General features: G+C 40.7%; 1 protein-coding gene across 4 annotated transcripts in view; it reads right to left on the bottom strand.

Moving 5' to 3' along the window:
* Window positions 1–14,181, bottom strand: part of TRIM67 (tripartite motif containing 67) — a 36,542-nt gene that overhangs the window by 13,237 nt on the left and 9,124 nt on the right. The window contains exons 2-7 of one of the 4 annotated variants that reach the window (XM_079971337.1): window positions 13,917–14,012; window positions 12,644–12,766; window positions 11,796–11,906; window positions 10,933–11,092; window positions 3,983–4,140; window positions 3,180–3,318 (exon numbers count right to left, since the gene is read on the bottom strand). In XM_079971337.1, coding sequence (XP_079827463.1) covers window positions 3,180–3,318; window positions 3,983–4,140; window positions 10,933–11,092; window positions 11,796–11,906; window positions 12,644–12,766; window positions 13,917–14,012 — 787 coding nt within the window. The remainder of the gene's footprint in view (window positions 1–3,179; window positions 3,319–3,982; window positions 4,141–10,932; window positions 11,093–11,795; window positions 11,907–12,643; window positions 12,767–13,916; window positions 14,013–14,181) is intronic. The other 3 variants (XM_079971339.1, XM_079971338.1, XM_079971340.1) reach the window with 3 other exon arrangements.

Below are 14,181 nucleotides of genomic sequence, written 5' to 3'. Positions count from 1 at the left end.
ATTGTGGCCTGGCTACCCTGAGTTCCATGATGGAAGATGCGTAGGATACAAATGTACTAAGTCCGAGGGACTCTTTTCCTTCTGGGAAACCTTCCAGGGCCACATGCCACTGGTAGTTTCAGTCAATGGCAAAAGAGGGCAGAGCAACAGAAGAAGAGAAGAAGAGTTTGGATTTGATATCCTGCTTTATCACTACCCTAAGGAGTCTCAAAGCGGCTAACAATCTCCTTCCTCCCCCACAACAAACACTCTGTAAGGTGAGTGAGGCTGAGAGACTTCAAAGAAGTGTGACTTAGCCCAAGGTCACCCAGCAGCTGCATGTGGAGGAGTGGAGACACAAACCCGGTTCACCAGATTACAAGTCTACCGCTCTTAACCACTACACCACACTGGCATACGCCTCAACTGTCCCACTTTAAGTGGGACATCGTGATATTACAGAAACCATCCCAGCTTCTGACTCTATCCTGGGATGTCCTGTTTTACTCCCACGAGAGTGCAGCCCCAAAAGACACCCATTCTGGGAAGCTGTGTTCTCGCACAAGTCACCTGGCTCCCATTGAGAGTGGAGCCCCCCAAAGTTGTGTGTTCCAATTTTTCCTCTGTGGCACATTGGACGGTATGACAAAGTGCACTTTTGCACTGAAGTCTAGTTCATGCACAGACCTCTCTTTATCCTCTATCCAGGCAAGCAAGAAGCAGGATCCAAATCCAAAGACATTTTGCTGCCAGGCAAAAAGGAGGGGGTGCAAAGTAGGGGAGGGGAGAGGGGTGGTCTGGGGAGAGGGGCTGTGGCTGGGGGTGTCTTTGAGAGAGTCCCAAAGGCCAGGTAGACAAGTCCAGGGGGCACCTTTGGCTCTTAGGCCTGAAGATCCCTATCTCTGCAGCAAATAAATAAATCACATTTAAGTTCCATTGATTTCAGTAACTGAGAGCTAAGGATTTTATGCTGAAGTCCATACAGACAACCAATCTATGCAACTATATACTTCTTTACCTCAATATAACTTGGTCTCTTTTATCACCTTTGTCAAGTGATAAGGAGAATTTTTATTACACATCAACTGCCAATGTATGGTAATATGCATGATAATACGTACAACAAAATGGTTCCTTGTATTTATTACTTTATTGCATTTATATCCCACCTCCCCCCCCCCCCAAGGAGCAAATCTAGTGATGAAAATGTGTGGCATTACATGACATCATTGTGTAATATTGCATGACATCACTGTGATGCAGATTTCCCTGTTCTTACTCTGATTTCATTGGCTGGTTCTTGTGAAGCCACAGAAATTCACAATGTGGTAGCTTCATTCTGTATCAGTACCAGAAAGAATTAAAAGTTAAGGCTTCTGTTTCTGGCAGCAGCCGCACATCTGCTAGAATGTCTAATTCCAGCCTTAGCAACTAGCTTTGTTGTACGACATTGAACATCCCAGTTGAGCTACATAAATAACAAATAGGCAAATCTTCATCTTCTCACAATCCAAAATTGTTCATCTTGGGAATTTAGCTGCAACTTATCCCTTCGCTCAGGCTAGCATATTTTACTCTATCAGTGGCCAGGTTGATTACAAATTATGATCCTCTGAAGACTTTTTTTAAAAAAGAAAAGAGATCCTTGGGAACAAATGGTTTTCCTGACATAGTTTGGCAACATGAATATGAAGAGAGGATGAGATTAACATGTGTTTTGTGATTCATGACAGTTAAGTATCATTAATCAATATTAATTTCTTCGGTTGCCCATATGGATAGCAAGTGTAATTACAGAGAACCGAAGCCTGAATTAACATCCATATTTTATAAGACATTGCTAGGAAATTATTTCCACAGAGAGAAAATGTAATTAAGCTCTGGAATTCATCATTGATATATAATTAGGGAAAGGGGGCTGTAAAAGCAATGGACATCTCCATTTTCTACAGAAGTACGGTAGCTTCTAGCTTTTAGGTGCCAATAGTTTGAGGGTCTATGTACAGTTTTCAGTTCCATAAACTTCATCATCTTTCTAGTTTCACAGGACCACTTTTCCCATATGCTGTTTCAAATGTTGTTAAATATTAAGAGTTTAAAGCATTAGTTAATAAGGTAGTGAAATCAACTGATTTCCCACAATGAAACATGGATTTATTTATTTTTTATTTTTTAAAAAAAACCCACACACAATATTTTCTACAAACTATGTGTGTGCCACACAATACTCCTTTTCTCACTAACCCTGAGTAGGCCATTTTGACAGGTGGGTGGGGCTGCCACCTATCAATTGCATGGTGTCATATGACTTCACATGACAATTTCAAAAGAAGAATCAGCAACACACTATGAAATTGAACAAAAATATTCATCTGTAGGTGCTGCTTGAACAAGCTGCATCTTGAAAATGAACAAAATGATGAAAAGAAGAATCTACACTGTTCCTGGTTTTTCCTTTCCAGCTCTAATTCAGTGCTTTTTGAATTTGATGCTTTTTTGTTGTTTAATGATGGTTAAGAAGTTCAAAGATTTACTGAGATTTAGTTCAATCAATATTTTGGTCTGGCCCTGAACATATTCAAAGCATTAACTGTGGGATAACCAACCTAACATACACGATACACTTAAATCTAATTAACACATGAAGGGGTTAATGCTATAGAGTAGTAATCTGCCCTGCCAGGCTTTGCTTTGTCACTCTACCTCTCCTTGGGAGGAAGGTAATCAAGCCTATTGTTGTATTTCATTCTACCAAAAAAAGTGTAAAGAGGTGTGAGCTGGTTGCTCCAAGCTCTGACTGCATTATTGTGTTTCCACTATAACTTGGCCAAGATTCACCGCCTGTGTTTTCTGAATGCTGTATGGAAAAGCAGATGAATTTGACCTTTGGAGAGTTTGTAAGTAAACCATCTAAACTTATCAAACATGTGATCTTCTTCTATGCTGGGAAGTGGGGAACTTCAGAAGAGGGGAGTTTTAGAACTCACGAGGATATATTTTAAAGGTCTAACAGCCAATATTTCCATGCTTTCCTTTGCTGCATATTTTGTGATTTTAAATCCCTGCTGGGTTTCTTTCACTAAAGAGTACTGGGCAGAATCTCAAAGGTACCAGAAACTACCAGAATCTCAAAGGTTCCATAGATTTTAGACAAAGAGAAATCTTTAGAAGTAACTTTACATATCATTAAAGTTACTCACCATCAGAAGTCTGTAGAACAACAGTCTTGCTATAAGGGCCCACTCCTGATGAATTAAAGGCTTTGACTCTTGCATTGTATGTACTGTTGAAATGAAGGCCATCAATAGTGCATAGGGTCTCCTTACCAACATACACTTCCTAGACAATGAGAAAGGCAGCAACTGAGTTCACCAAATTCTTCTTAACCTGGGATCTTTCCTAATAAGACCCTTCAAAGTAACCCGCATGTAATTTCTTGTTGCAAAACAATTAATCTCAGCAATGTTGCGACCATGCAAGGAGAATTTGCAGTACTAGGGGGCTTGCCCCTGCTTGCACTACTTGCCAGTCCAACCTCCCTCTCTCCCTAAGCCCCATCCCCTTAGATTAGGGAAGGGAATCTTTTTTTTGGTTTCGTGGACCCCAGCATTATCTGGATTGGCTATCTGATTGGTGCCTAGAAACAGATAATGATCGCACCAGGCATGCCTCCCTGGCAAGACATTCCACAAACAGCAAGCCACCACTGAAAAGCCTGATTCATATCATCACCCTCTGCTCTATAGTTTGTTAAGGATGCTCTGTCAAGAGATCCCAGGATTGTTTGGAGGAAGCTGTGACCGTTAAAGTGGTATAATTGTCCTTTTAATATATGATGTGGATGCGACCTTATTCTTCTGTCATGGGGAAGGGAATGGTCCTCTTCAGGGCCAGGTTAAGACTGGATTGAAAACATTTTCAATTTGATACTAAACACCAGTAGGCAATACAAGCAGTTCTTTAAGGATGCCAAACATAAATCAATGAGGAACAAAAGTCTCACTCGGAATTGGCCACCGTCTCCGTCATCGAGTTCCAAGATGTAACCCTCCACTGGGTTATGGCTAAAAGGTGGCATCCTCCAGGCGAGGGTCACGCTGTTGTTTCGAGTGCAGCACTTCTCCAGCTGCAGGAGTGGGACTGGTGGCACTGAAACAGAAACTAAGCACCGATTAGTGCAACTCTGCCCTTACCCGTGTGACAAGCAGCAAACTCCACACACATCACAACTGGCATTGCAGTTGCAGCTCTCTTGGTACTTAACACTCAGGGGAACATTTCTGGAGCAAAAGTCCCAAGGATTGCATTTTTATGACCAATTAACACTGCCTTGTGTTTGTTTGTTTTTAACCATAAGGAATATCCATATCTGAAAAAGCGGTGAACGATGAATCTTTGGCAAAGTCACCATCTGTTTACTTCACTGCACATCCAGTTTGGATTTGATATCCCGCTTTATCGCTACCCAAAGGAGTCTCAAAGCGGCTAACATTCTCCTTTCCCTTCTTCCCCCACAACAAACACTCTGTGAGGTGAGTGGGGCTGAGTGTGACTGGCCCAAAGTCACCCAGCAGCTGCATGTGGAGGAGCGGGGAAGTGAATCTGGTTCACCAGATTACGAGTCCACCGCTCTTAACCACTACACCACACTGGTTCAAGATCCCACCTCTCAACTCATCTCTTGGCTTTCTTCTCTTTTCTTTATTTGGAAGCAGAATGGTTATCCATAGCCTGAACATAGAATAATGCAATTGGGCATTCGTGTGCATTCGGCTCTCACTATTCCGCATCTCTATAATTGAACCATACATTCTTCTACTAAAGACAACTAATGTTCTTGTGTTATTAACTTTTATTTTTCCTCTGCTCATAACTGTTGCAGCACTTTATCTCTGAAACCCTTGCTTTTACTGAGTGGATGAAGGCAAAATGTCACATTGGTTGATATTAACTAGGCTGGCATTTCAATTGGTATAAATCTGATTTGTGTAACCCACAGGCCACATATGTCCCCTAACTTTCCACATGGTGATATAGTGGAGCATTCTTTCTGCCCCAAGGTAAAAGGTGCCACGTCAAATGTGTATCATATGCCTATTGACAAAATTCTCACTACAAAAGAGTTTAGGGATTTAATGTAAATACAGGTGACATTCCAATTAAGCTTGCCATCTACAGAGGACTCAGATATACAGCTGCAAATAAAACGTTTCAAGTGTGTTTTAAGTGCAGTATACAATGAGACACTAGATGGCGGTGGTGAGCCTTACGGAAAATTCAATGTATTTTTTAAAAAACGCTCTCCCCCCCCCCCTTTTTTAAAAAAAGCATTTTCAGTGTGGTTTTGATATGTGTCTAGATTCCATCAGGCAAGGTTTCTATTCCTGCAAGAATTCTGTGGCTGAAATTTTGTAGTTTAACCTTTGAAGCAGAGCCAGCAGAGCACAATGCATGAGGCAACAGATGGGCAGGAAAGCATCTGGTGACATAACAGTAGAGCCAATGAGTGGAGAGCAATGTTTGGAATAGGGTGTGGCCAGCACAGAAGTCGGCACTAGGTGGAGTGCCATCAAAACTCAGCCAGGATGGAGACATGTTAGAAGTGATGCATTTGAGGATTTTGTAATACAGCAGAGGGAATCTGTGTGACAGATGGCTGTTTGGATACCAATACAAAACTATTACTAGAAAGCTAAGTATGGGTACAAACATTAAGAGTCCTAATTATAGAAGCTGAAGGAAGTGCTGAATTTAAATGGTCTGAAAAGGATAGATATGGAATGTAGTTAATGTCATGTGTACATTACTTCAAACACCAGCAGTGATAGCTCCTGGAGCTGGAGTAAACAGTAATATGTATACACCTTTAGACCACATCAGCAAGGCCGAGGGGGTGCATGTGTCTACATTGGCTCCCGGTACGTTTCCGGGCATAATTCAATGTGTTGGTGCTGACCTTTAAAGCCCTTTAAAGCCTCGGCATAGTATACCTAAAGGAGCGTCTCCACCCCCATCGTTCAGCCCGGACACTGAGGTCCAGCTCTGAGGACCTTCTGGCGGTTCCCTCACTGCAAGAAGCAAAGCTACAGGGTACCAGGCAGAGGACCTTCTCGGTAGTGGCGCCTGCCCTGTGGAACGCCCTCCCATTAGATGTCAAAGAAATAAACAACTATCTGACTTTTAGAAGGCATCTGAAGGCAGCCCTATTTAGGGGAGCTTTTAATATTTGATGAATTATTGTATTTTAATATTTTGTGGGAAGACACTCAGAATGGCTGGGGGAACCCAGCCAGATGGGCGGGGTATAAATTTATTATTATTATTATTATTATTATTATTATTATTATTATTATCATCATCATCATCATCTGGGTAGCCCAGGACCCCCATATACACTGCCCAGGCTTTCATCCTTTCAGCTCACTTCAGTACTGTTACACAGTGGTTTGACTTCATCCACGGAGCTGTACTCCATCGTCTCGCGAGGAAGATGGATGACAACAACAGTATATAGGTTCAGTTTGAAGAGAAAAGCCCAGAACATGAGACTTAATAAGGACAGGCAGAACTATGCTGGCTCCCCTGGCCACGTGACAAGGTATAAGTCAGCTGGTGGGGCACATAATGCTGTCTAGACATTTGGGTAAAAAAATTCAGCCTGCAAGCTCTTTAGCAGACATGCTGCCTTGCGAAGTGCATGAAGTTATGGGTGGTGTTCAACTAAAATTTACTCAAGCGTTAGACCCATTGAAATTAATGAACATAGAAGTCAAAGAATCATAGAGGTGGAAGGGATTCCAAGGGTCATCTAGTCCAACCCCTGCAATACAGGAATCCTACCCACAGCCATCCCTGGGTGGGCTTTTACCACCAACTTTCTGGTTAACAGCCAGACACAATGAGCCATTGTGCCACCTGATGAACATGACCACGATAGAGCCATTAATGTCAGCTGGTTTACTCTGAGTAATTTTTTTTACTATCACCCAAGGTTTGGAAGCCTAGCCAGTAAGAGTCCCAGTTTTGAAATCTTTGGTGCCTTACAGCTAGTAAAATAGCTACTGCCAAGTCTATTGCTGAGAGGGTAGCAAATAGGCTATGAATATCTAGCTGTTTTAAGAATTATGTTACTAATAGGTAATAATTCAAGATTTCTCTAACATAACATTACTAATTAATCTGTTCCTAGAGCAATGCTAAAGAAGCTCTTCTTTTCCGTATTATTGATGAAATTATACTTTTGGAGAGGAAGAGTTATTTCACCAATGGCAAGAAATGCACACACATTTTAATACAGTCTGATCCTCATTTTCCTTCTCCTTAGTAGAAAACATAGCATAGCTAAGGGCAGATATTCATCTCTCAGTAAGGTTGAATAAGGACAGAAGCTTATTAAAAGCATTTCATGACTTCATTCTGCCATTTATAATAATCCACCATTTAAGTATATATTATTCATTTAAGCTTAAAGTTGCCCTAGTACAACATAGACATCCCTGGACAGCCTAACTACTAGAAAACCATCACAGAATATCTGCACCCATTTCTGTCCCCTGGTTTCTTCATTCTAACTTCCCAGACAACTCACATTCCACCCAAGCTTTTTGTACAAATTGCACATACAAAATTGCAAATGCCTTGCCATAGAAACCCAACTCACTGCACCCATGATTACCACTCTCTCCCAGAGAGAGTGATGAGAAGAGGCAGACGTCTAAGACATCTTTACCCCACTCCCTATGGAGCCTATTTGTATACTTGGTGTGTCCTTTTCAGGAAGCATCCACTAAACTCAGGAACTGCACGTATGGGTTTGCAAAAAAGGAAAACAGCCCATGTAGGCAATAGCTTATGAATCCAAGAGCTGGAGGTGGCAAATTTAACATCTCTGCTGCTTTGGCCCTTAGAGGCAGCCAGCTTCAGACTGAGAAGGCAGCAGCACTGGGAGAGAGATGGACACACATCCCAACATAATATGGGGCAAATTGGATATAGATGGTTTGTCACTGAAGAAAGGAAGCACAGCATCCATCCTTATGGCTGTTATCTGCCTAAACATACAAGAAGACACCTGTTATAATGGAAACATTACAGTCCAAATTCTTGCACTGGCAAATAAGGTAAAGGTAAAGGGACCATTAGGTCCAGCCGTAGCCGACTCTGGGGTTGTGGCTTTATTGGCCGAGGGAGCCGGCGTACAGCTTCCGGGTCATGTGGCCAGCATGACTAAGCCGCTTCTGGCAAACCAGAGCAGCACACGGAAATGCCGTTTACCTTCCCACTGGAGTGGTACCTATTTATCTACTTGCACTTTGATGTGCTTTCGAACTGCTAGGTTGGCAGGAGCAGGGACCGAGCAACGGGAGCTCACCCCGTCACGGGGATTCGAAATACCGACTTTCTGATCGGCAAGTCCTAGGCTCTGTGTTTTAACTCACAGTGCCACCCACGTCTCTTACACTGGCAAATAGAAGCTATCAAATAATAATAAAATACATCCAAATTGAGACCAGGTTCTTTTGCAATTATACAATCTAAGAGAGACTTCACCTTAAATTCTCCTCATCTGCATATTCTTTTCTGGGTTTTTTAATTTTTGATGTTGCAATTTGCTGATGTTCTTTCAGTGGCTTCATTAATATAACCAATTTAGTTTAGGAAACAATACCCTTTTGGGGAGCATATTTTTGCCTTTAACTACTTTCCTAAATTCAAGCATTTTTCTGTTGTTCCTGAAGGATTTAGCTGTCAAATTAACTGACCTAATTGCTTTAGATTGAGCCTTTAGAGTTCAGAATTAAGCCAACTGAAATCAAATGAGCTTTGGATGAACAAGGATAAAAATTTACCAAGGATTCTTGTAAAGATGAATAGTGCTGGTAACATCATTTACTTATGAACCATGTAATTCCTTCCAGCAGAAATCTCCTAGCAGTCTTCTGTGTTGCATGAAAGGAAATTGACCCATTGTTGTCTTTCATTTGATTTCATTTTTGTTTGTCCCTCTTTGTTCCTGTGCTGATCTTTGGGCACTTGCAATATGCACATTCCCATAAAAAGCAGCTCAAAGGAATCATCAGGCTGGAGCAGCCACTCATGAGTAGCTTTCATCCTAAGTAGGGGCTCTAGCCTGCTCCTCCAAGCAGCAGAATTGCAAAAGCAATCTTTCTGTGAAATGTCTGTTCAGAATGCCAAAAGGGATACTGAAGAGAAGCTGGTAGGTTTTGCTGAGGCATTCACTCTCTTTGGACAAAATACAAATGGAGTATCATATAACTGAGGGAGATAATTTGCAGAAAGATGCAGGCTGCACCAGCTGATCCAATGTCCAAGGGCCCCCAAGGGCCACAGTCCTTAGGGTTCTGAATTCACACCTTCATTGTTTTAGCATATGCAGGCTCAAATGGGATAGAATCAGGGACAAGTTTATGCAATAGAATTTACCTATCAAATGATACTCCAGCTTAAAAAGCTGTTATTATTTATTTATTTCATAAAATTGGTACACCACTTGATTATAAAGAAAATTGTTGTTGCATTACCCACCCTTCACCCTAAGGTCCCAGTGCAGGTTACAACACAGCTATAATGTGTCTATGTGTCTTTGACAAAGGAAAAGTTTCACCTGTGCCTCTGGAAACTGCTTAATATGCCCTATGCTCATAATAAACGAGACTGTGAGTTCACAAGGTTTCTCCCTTTCATATAGACTATCCTCAGAGCATTCATCATTTGCCATGTCCACATGACACTCTCCTCTTTCTCAAAATTTTACACTACAGCAGAAAGGAAATTTGAAATTAACGATTTCTACATCTGAATTTTGAATTCAAAATTTGAATCCATTATTGTTCACATATTCTCTCTGTGTGTATATTGCTAGGCTCAAATACCAAATGCAGTAAGCCATAGGCTATCAACTACTGTCAGAATTTAGAAACATAGGAAGCTGCTTGAGTCAGACCTTTAGTCCATCTAGCTCACTTTTGTCTAAACTGACTGAGTTTCAGACTGGGGACATGCCCAGTTCTATTTGGAGGTTCCAGGGACTGAATTTGGGACCCTCTGCAGGCAAAGCAGATGCTGAATCACCAAATTGCAGCATTTCCCCTGTTGTCAAATGTTAAACCTTAACAATTTTCAAACATCAAATCTTGTTGGATGACAGCTGCCAATTAAGGTGAAAAACCACAATACTATTTCACATCAGACAATACTATTGCATACTATTTCACATCAGCTATCAATACAAATACTTATACTGGCACATGATAACTGCCCAAACTGTCAAATGGTAATGATCACTGCATATCATGCAGTGAATACACGGAAATGCTTCACGATTCCATGTGAGCTATGAAATTCTGAACTCAGATACTAAAGCAAAATGGCAAATATTGAAATCAGATATTATTAGATTTAAAACGCAGACATCAAATATCAAAATGTACAAACAGAGCATACTGGAGAATATTTAGCCCACTGAAGAATTTGGGGGAACAAATTAATGTCAACTCTATATGAATATGGTTCTTTCACACATTTTAAGAATAATGCAGCCTATGAATGAGGGCAAGCATGATTGTATGGGTAATTGAAATGACTTCTGCTGTTGAACTGCAGTGCTCCAAAATGGGGCAAGGCTACTTTTTTATAAAGTTACAGTTATGTCAGTAAACGTCTTCACTTAAGAAAAGAACAGATGGCCCAGTCTGAAGCTTTTCATATTCTCAGATGTCTAACATTATCTATTACTACTGTCTGAGCTTGTTAGGGTCACAGGAAGAGGAAAGTGTTTTCTCATCACACAAATGCTTGGGTACATCTGGATAAGAAATTCCCATCTTTGAGGCCCATTGGAGTGCCTCACTGTCACCCACTGCTTTTTGAAATCCTGGTGTAAAAGAGAGAAAGAGAGAGAGAGAGAAAGAAAAGCAATCTACAAAAGCTCACCCCTACATTTCATCTGAATGAAGTCCAGCTGATGAATTGACTGCAACAATGGCTCGCTATCCAGAGTGAGATCAAATTCAGCAGATACTTTGGGTTCCAGAGCTCCTTTGACCCACTGCTCCTGAGACACTTGAACACGTTTGATTAAAGCATCTGAAATCTGAAAGGGAAACATTTAATTCCCAAGCTATAGAATAATCATTTAAAACTGATCATGACTCAAGCAAATTGTGGGTACAGGTGCTCTATATAGGATACTCTAGGGCATCTCCCAGAATTGTGTCTTCAGCTTTTGTTGTAGCCACCAAGTCTTGAACAGTGTGTGGCAATTCTTTTTGCCTGTGTACTCTGGATGGAACCCATAATGAGAAAAACATGGGAGAGATTAAACTAATGCAAATGAACCAGTCTCAGAGGAGTCCACTTATCCATGGCTTCTGCCATTGAAATGGATGGAGTATCCCATGTTTGAATGCACAAGATGTGTGCATGCATCAGAGGGCACTTCCAGATTCTCACTATCTTTGAGTGGGATTCAGTCACATATTGGAAAATTCCAGTTGCACAATTCCAGTTGATTGGAAGGTTTTGTGCAACAAACCTGCTTCTGCAAATTATAGAATTTTTGTGATAAGGAAAGTGGTTGGGGAAAATGCATTGGAAAGTTTGGGTTAACGCCTGATGCAACATTGTCGAACCTCTCTCTGAACAAATTAGGGTAAGTGCTCACTAAATTTTCAGCATCTTCTAACCTGCTTCCAAACAAATCAGGATGAATGCTTAATGAGCGAGCACACGTGGGGCTCCAGAAGTACAATACTTTATTATTTTCTCATAAATCACAACATTAAGAGGCAACATACCTGTAAAAACCCAGAAGGGTCATTTTCTTTGATTACTTCAAGACAATATTCCATAAGCCCTGTAGACTGGCGCAGTTTCAGAGTACAGTGGTTTATCTGGTCCCAAACAACCTGGGGAGGGGGAAATTCCATGTATAGCAGATAATCCTCTGGGCTTTCACTGAATTAAATAACTTATTTTGGAAGCAACAGCAGGAAAGCAAAGGCTCTTGCAGCCATATGGACACCACCTCATCTGCATCAGTGCCACTGAGTTGTCATTACTTAGCCCTAGTTCTTTATAAGAATTTCATTATAATTTTAATGGTGCTAAATAATATGGATAATTCATGCTTAAGACAATCCATTAAAGAAATTAAAAATAAAATACATATAAAAAATGGAAGTTCTATGCTCAGAGACAATATACCTCTGATTACCATAGACTGGAAACAAAGAGGGAGTGGCTATCTCTAGCATGCCCTAGTTGTAAGGTTTAAAGGGGCATTGACCAGCCACCATTGGATACGGATAGGCCAACTCAATATATCTTTTCTTTATCTATCCTGGTGTAAACCTGGTTGCAGTAGCAGTGGCAGTGGGGAATGGCCAGGGAGCATTTTCAGGGAAGAATCAGCAGACACAGTAAGACACAGTTTTCTCCACAACCACCAACCTTCTCCTAGAATGTCCTGCATGTCCTTGACTTAATGTTATCACATATCGTAAATGTGGTTTGAGAGTTCATTTGCCATGATAACATACAGCCCTCATTCTAATGGGGCTTGATCTTGGGGCAGTACCCAGCAGATGGTATCTCAAATAAGCCTACGCATTTATGGGTCTTGTCAAATGAAATTTTCACTCACCTTTAACTTGTGTTCACGCTCTTTGGTAACTTTTGTGAGCAGTTTTGCCTTCTGACGAGTCAAAGCGTCAACCAAGGCATCACACTGAGCCACCAGACAGGCTTCATAGTCCAAGCCATTTTCCTTGAAGACAAAAAAAACCCCACATTTCCTTCTACAACTGAAAGCCTGTTTTACTCAATGCATTGCCAGTGTTTCATCTTCCTGGGGATTTTTTTTTTAAATGAGGATTTGGCAGCATGCTGTTTGTGTGATTCATTACAAGTTGTGACGTTAATGGCAGCTTGTTGTAAAAGTTCTGTGGGGATGCTATCAAGATGGTTATGCTGGAACATTGAAAAAGTCTAAATCTTTAGCATATTTAATTTTTTGCAGTTCTGGGAAATGTTACTATAAAATGGTTCGGCATCATGGGGAGCATATGCACAACTCCCATTCATTTCAGTGGGACTTGCTTGCATAGAGAGTTTGTGGTGGACTGTCCCCACTGTCTCCAATTTTTTTTTCATTGCAATCTGAAATTCATTTGTGGCTGCACAGTGTACAAGCAGAAAATTACTCAGTTTGAAACAAAACAGCTGACAATCAATGTATTGTTTCAGTACGTGGGCATGTGTATTGCTGTAAAGTCATGGTGAAAGAAACACGTAGCTTCAATTCTACTGAGCCTGACTAAAGTCTTAGGGACTTATGCCTGAGTAAGTATGAACAACATTCCAGCTTTGTAAAATCAAAATAATAGTTTCTTCTCCAGAGCTCTTCATTAGGTTAGATGGTAAACATAACAACTGGGTATGTGTTGGGTATGTGTCTCTGTGTGAACAGGATTTTAATTTTTTTATTTGGCTGGTGTTATTGGATTAACATTTTGCAAAGTTGACCAAATAAGCAACTTCTAAAAAGCAAAGTGGGGCAGGATTGGAACCAAAGAAACTTTTATAAACCAAACCAACACCCAGATTCTACACACAGTTACCTGGAAGCAAATGCCCATTGGTTTCAAAAGTGTTTACTTCTAAATAAGTGTGCATAGGAGTGCGCCCTAAAATAATGCAGTTTTCTTTCTTTATTCTTTTTGCAAAAAATGCCTATACCTCCAACATTAATTTAAAAGATATATATGGCAATGAACAGCATAAAATGCACAATAAAATTACATTCATATAGTCCTATTAAAATAAAACAAAAACTACAAAACATGCTTAATATCTGCCTGTTTAGTTACTGCAGTTTGATATAAAATCCAAAACAGCTAGAATTCTGTAATTATTACCTGTATCTGCTGTAGTATATTTTTCAGCTGAACCAGAAATTCCTTTGCTTCCTTTGCTTTATCTGAAATGCCATTTAAAGCCTGAGACAGTTGTGCCTGTAAGGGGGAAAAAGCCCAGTGACGCCAAGTATAAAACAGATAATCTTTATTCTTTACAAGTTATGCCTAAAATAGTGCAAGTAGATAAATAGGTACCGCTCTGGCGGGAAGGTAAACGGCATTTCCATGTGCTGCTCTGGTTCGCCAGTTGTGGTTGACTCTGGGG

This window comes from Podarcis cretensis (assembly GCF_951804945.1).
Source record: "Podarcis cretensis genome assembly, chromosome: 3".
NCBI lineage: Eukaryota > Metazoa > Chordata > Lepidosauria > Squamata > Lacertidae > Podarcis > Podarcis cretensis.
The sequence above is the reverse complement of the archived record's forward strand: the minus strand, read 5'-3'. Positions and strand labels throughout refer to the sequence as shown.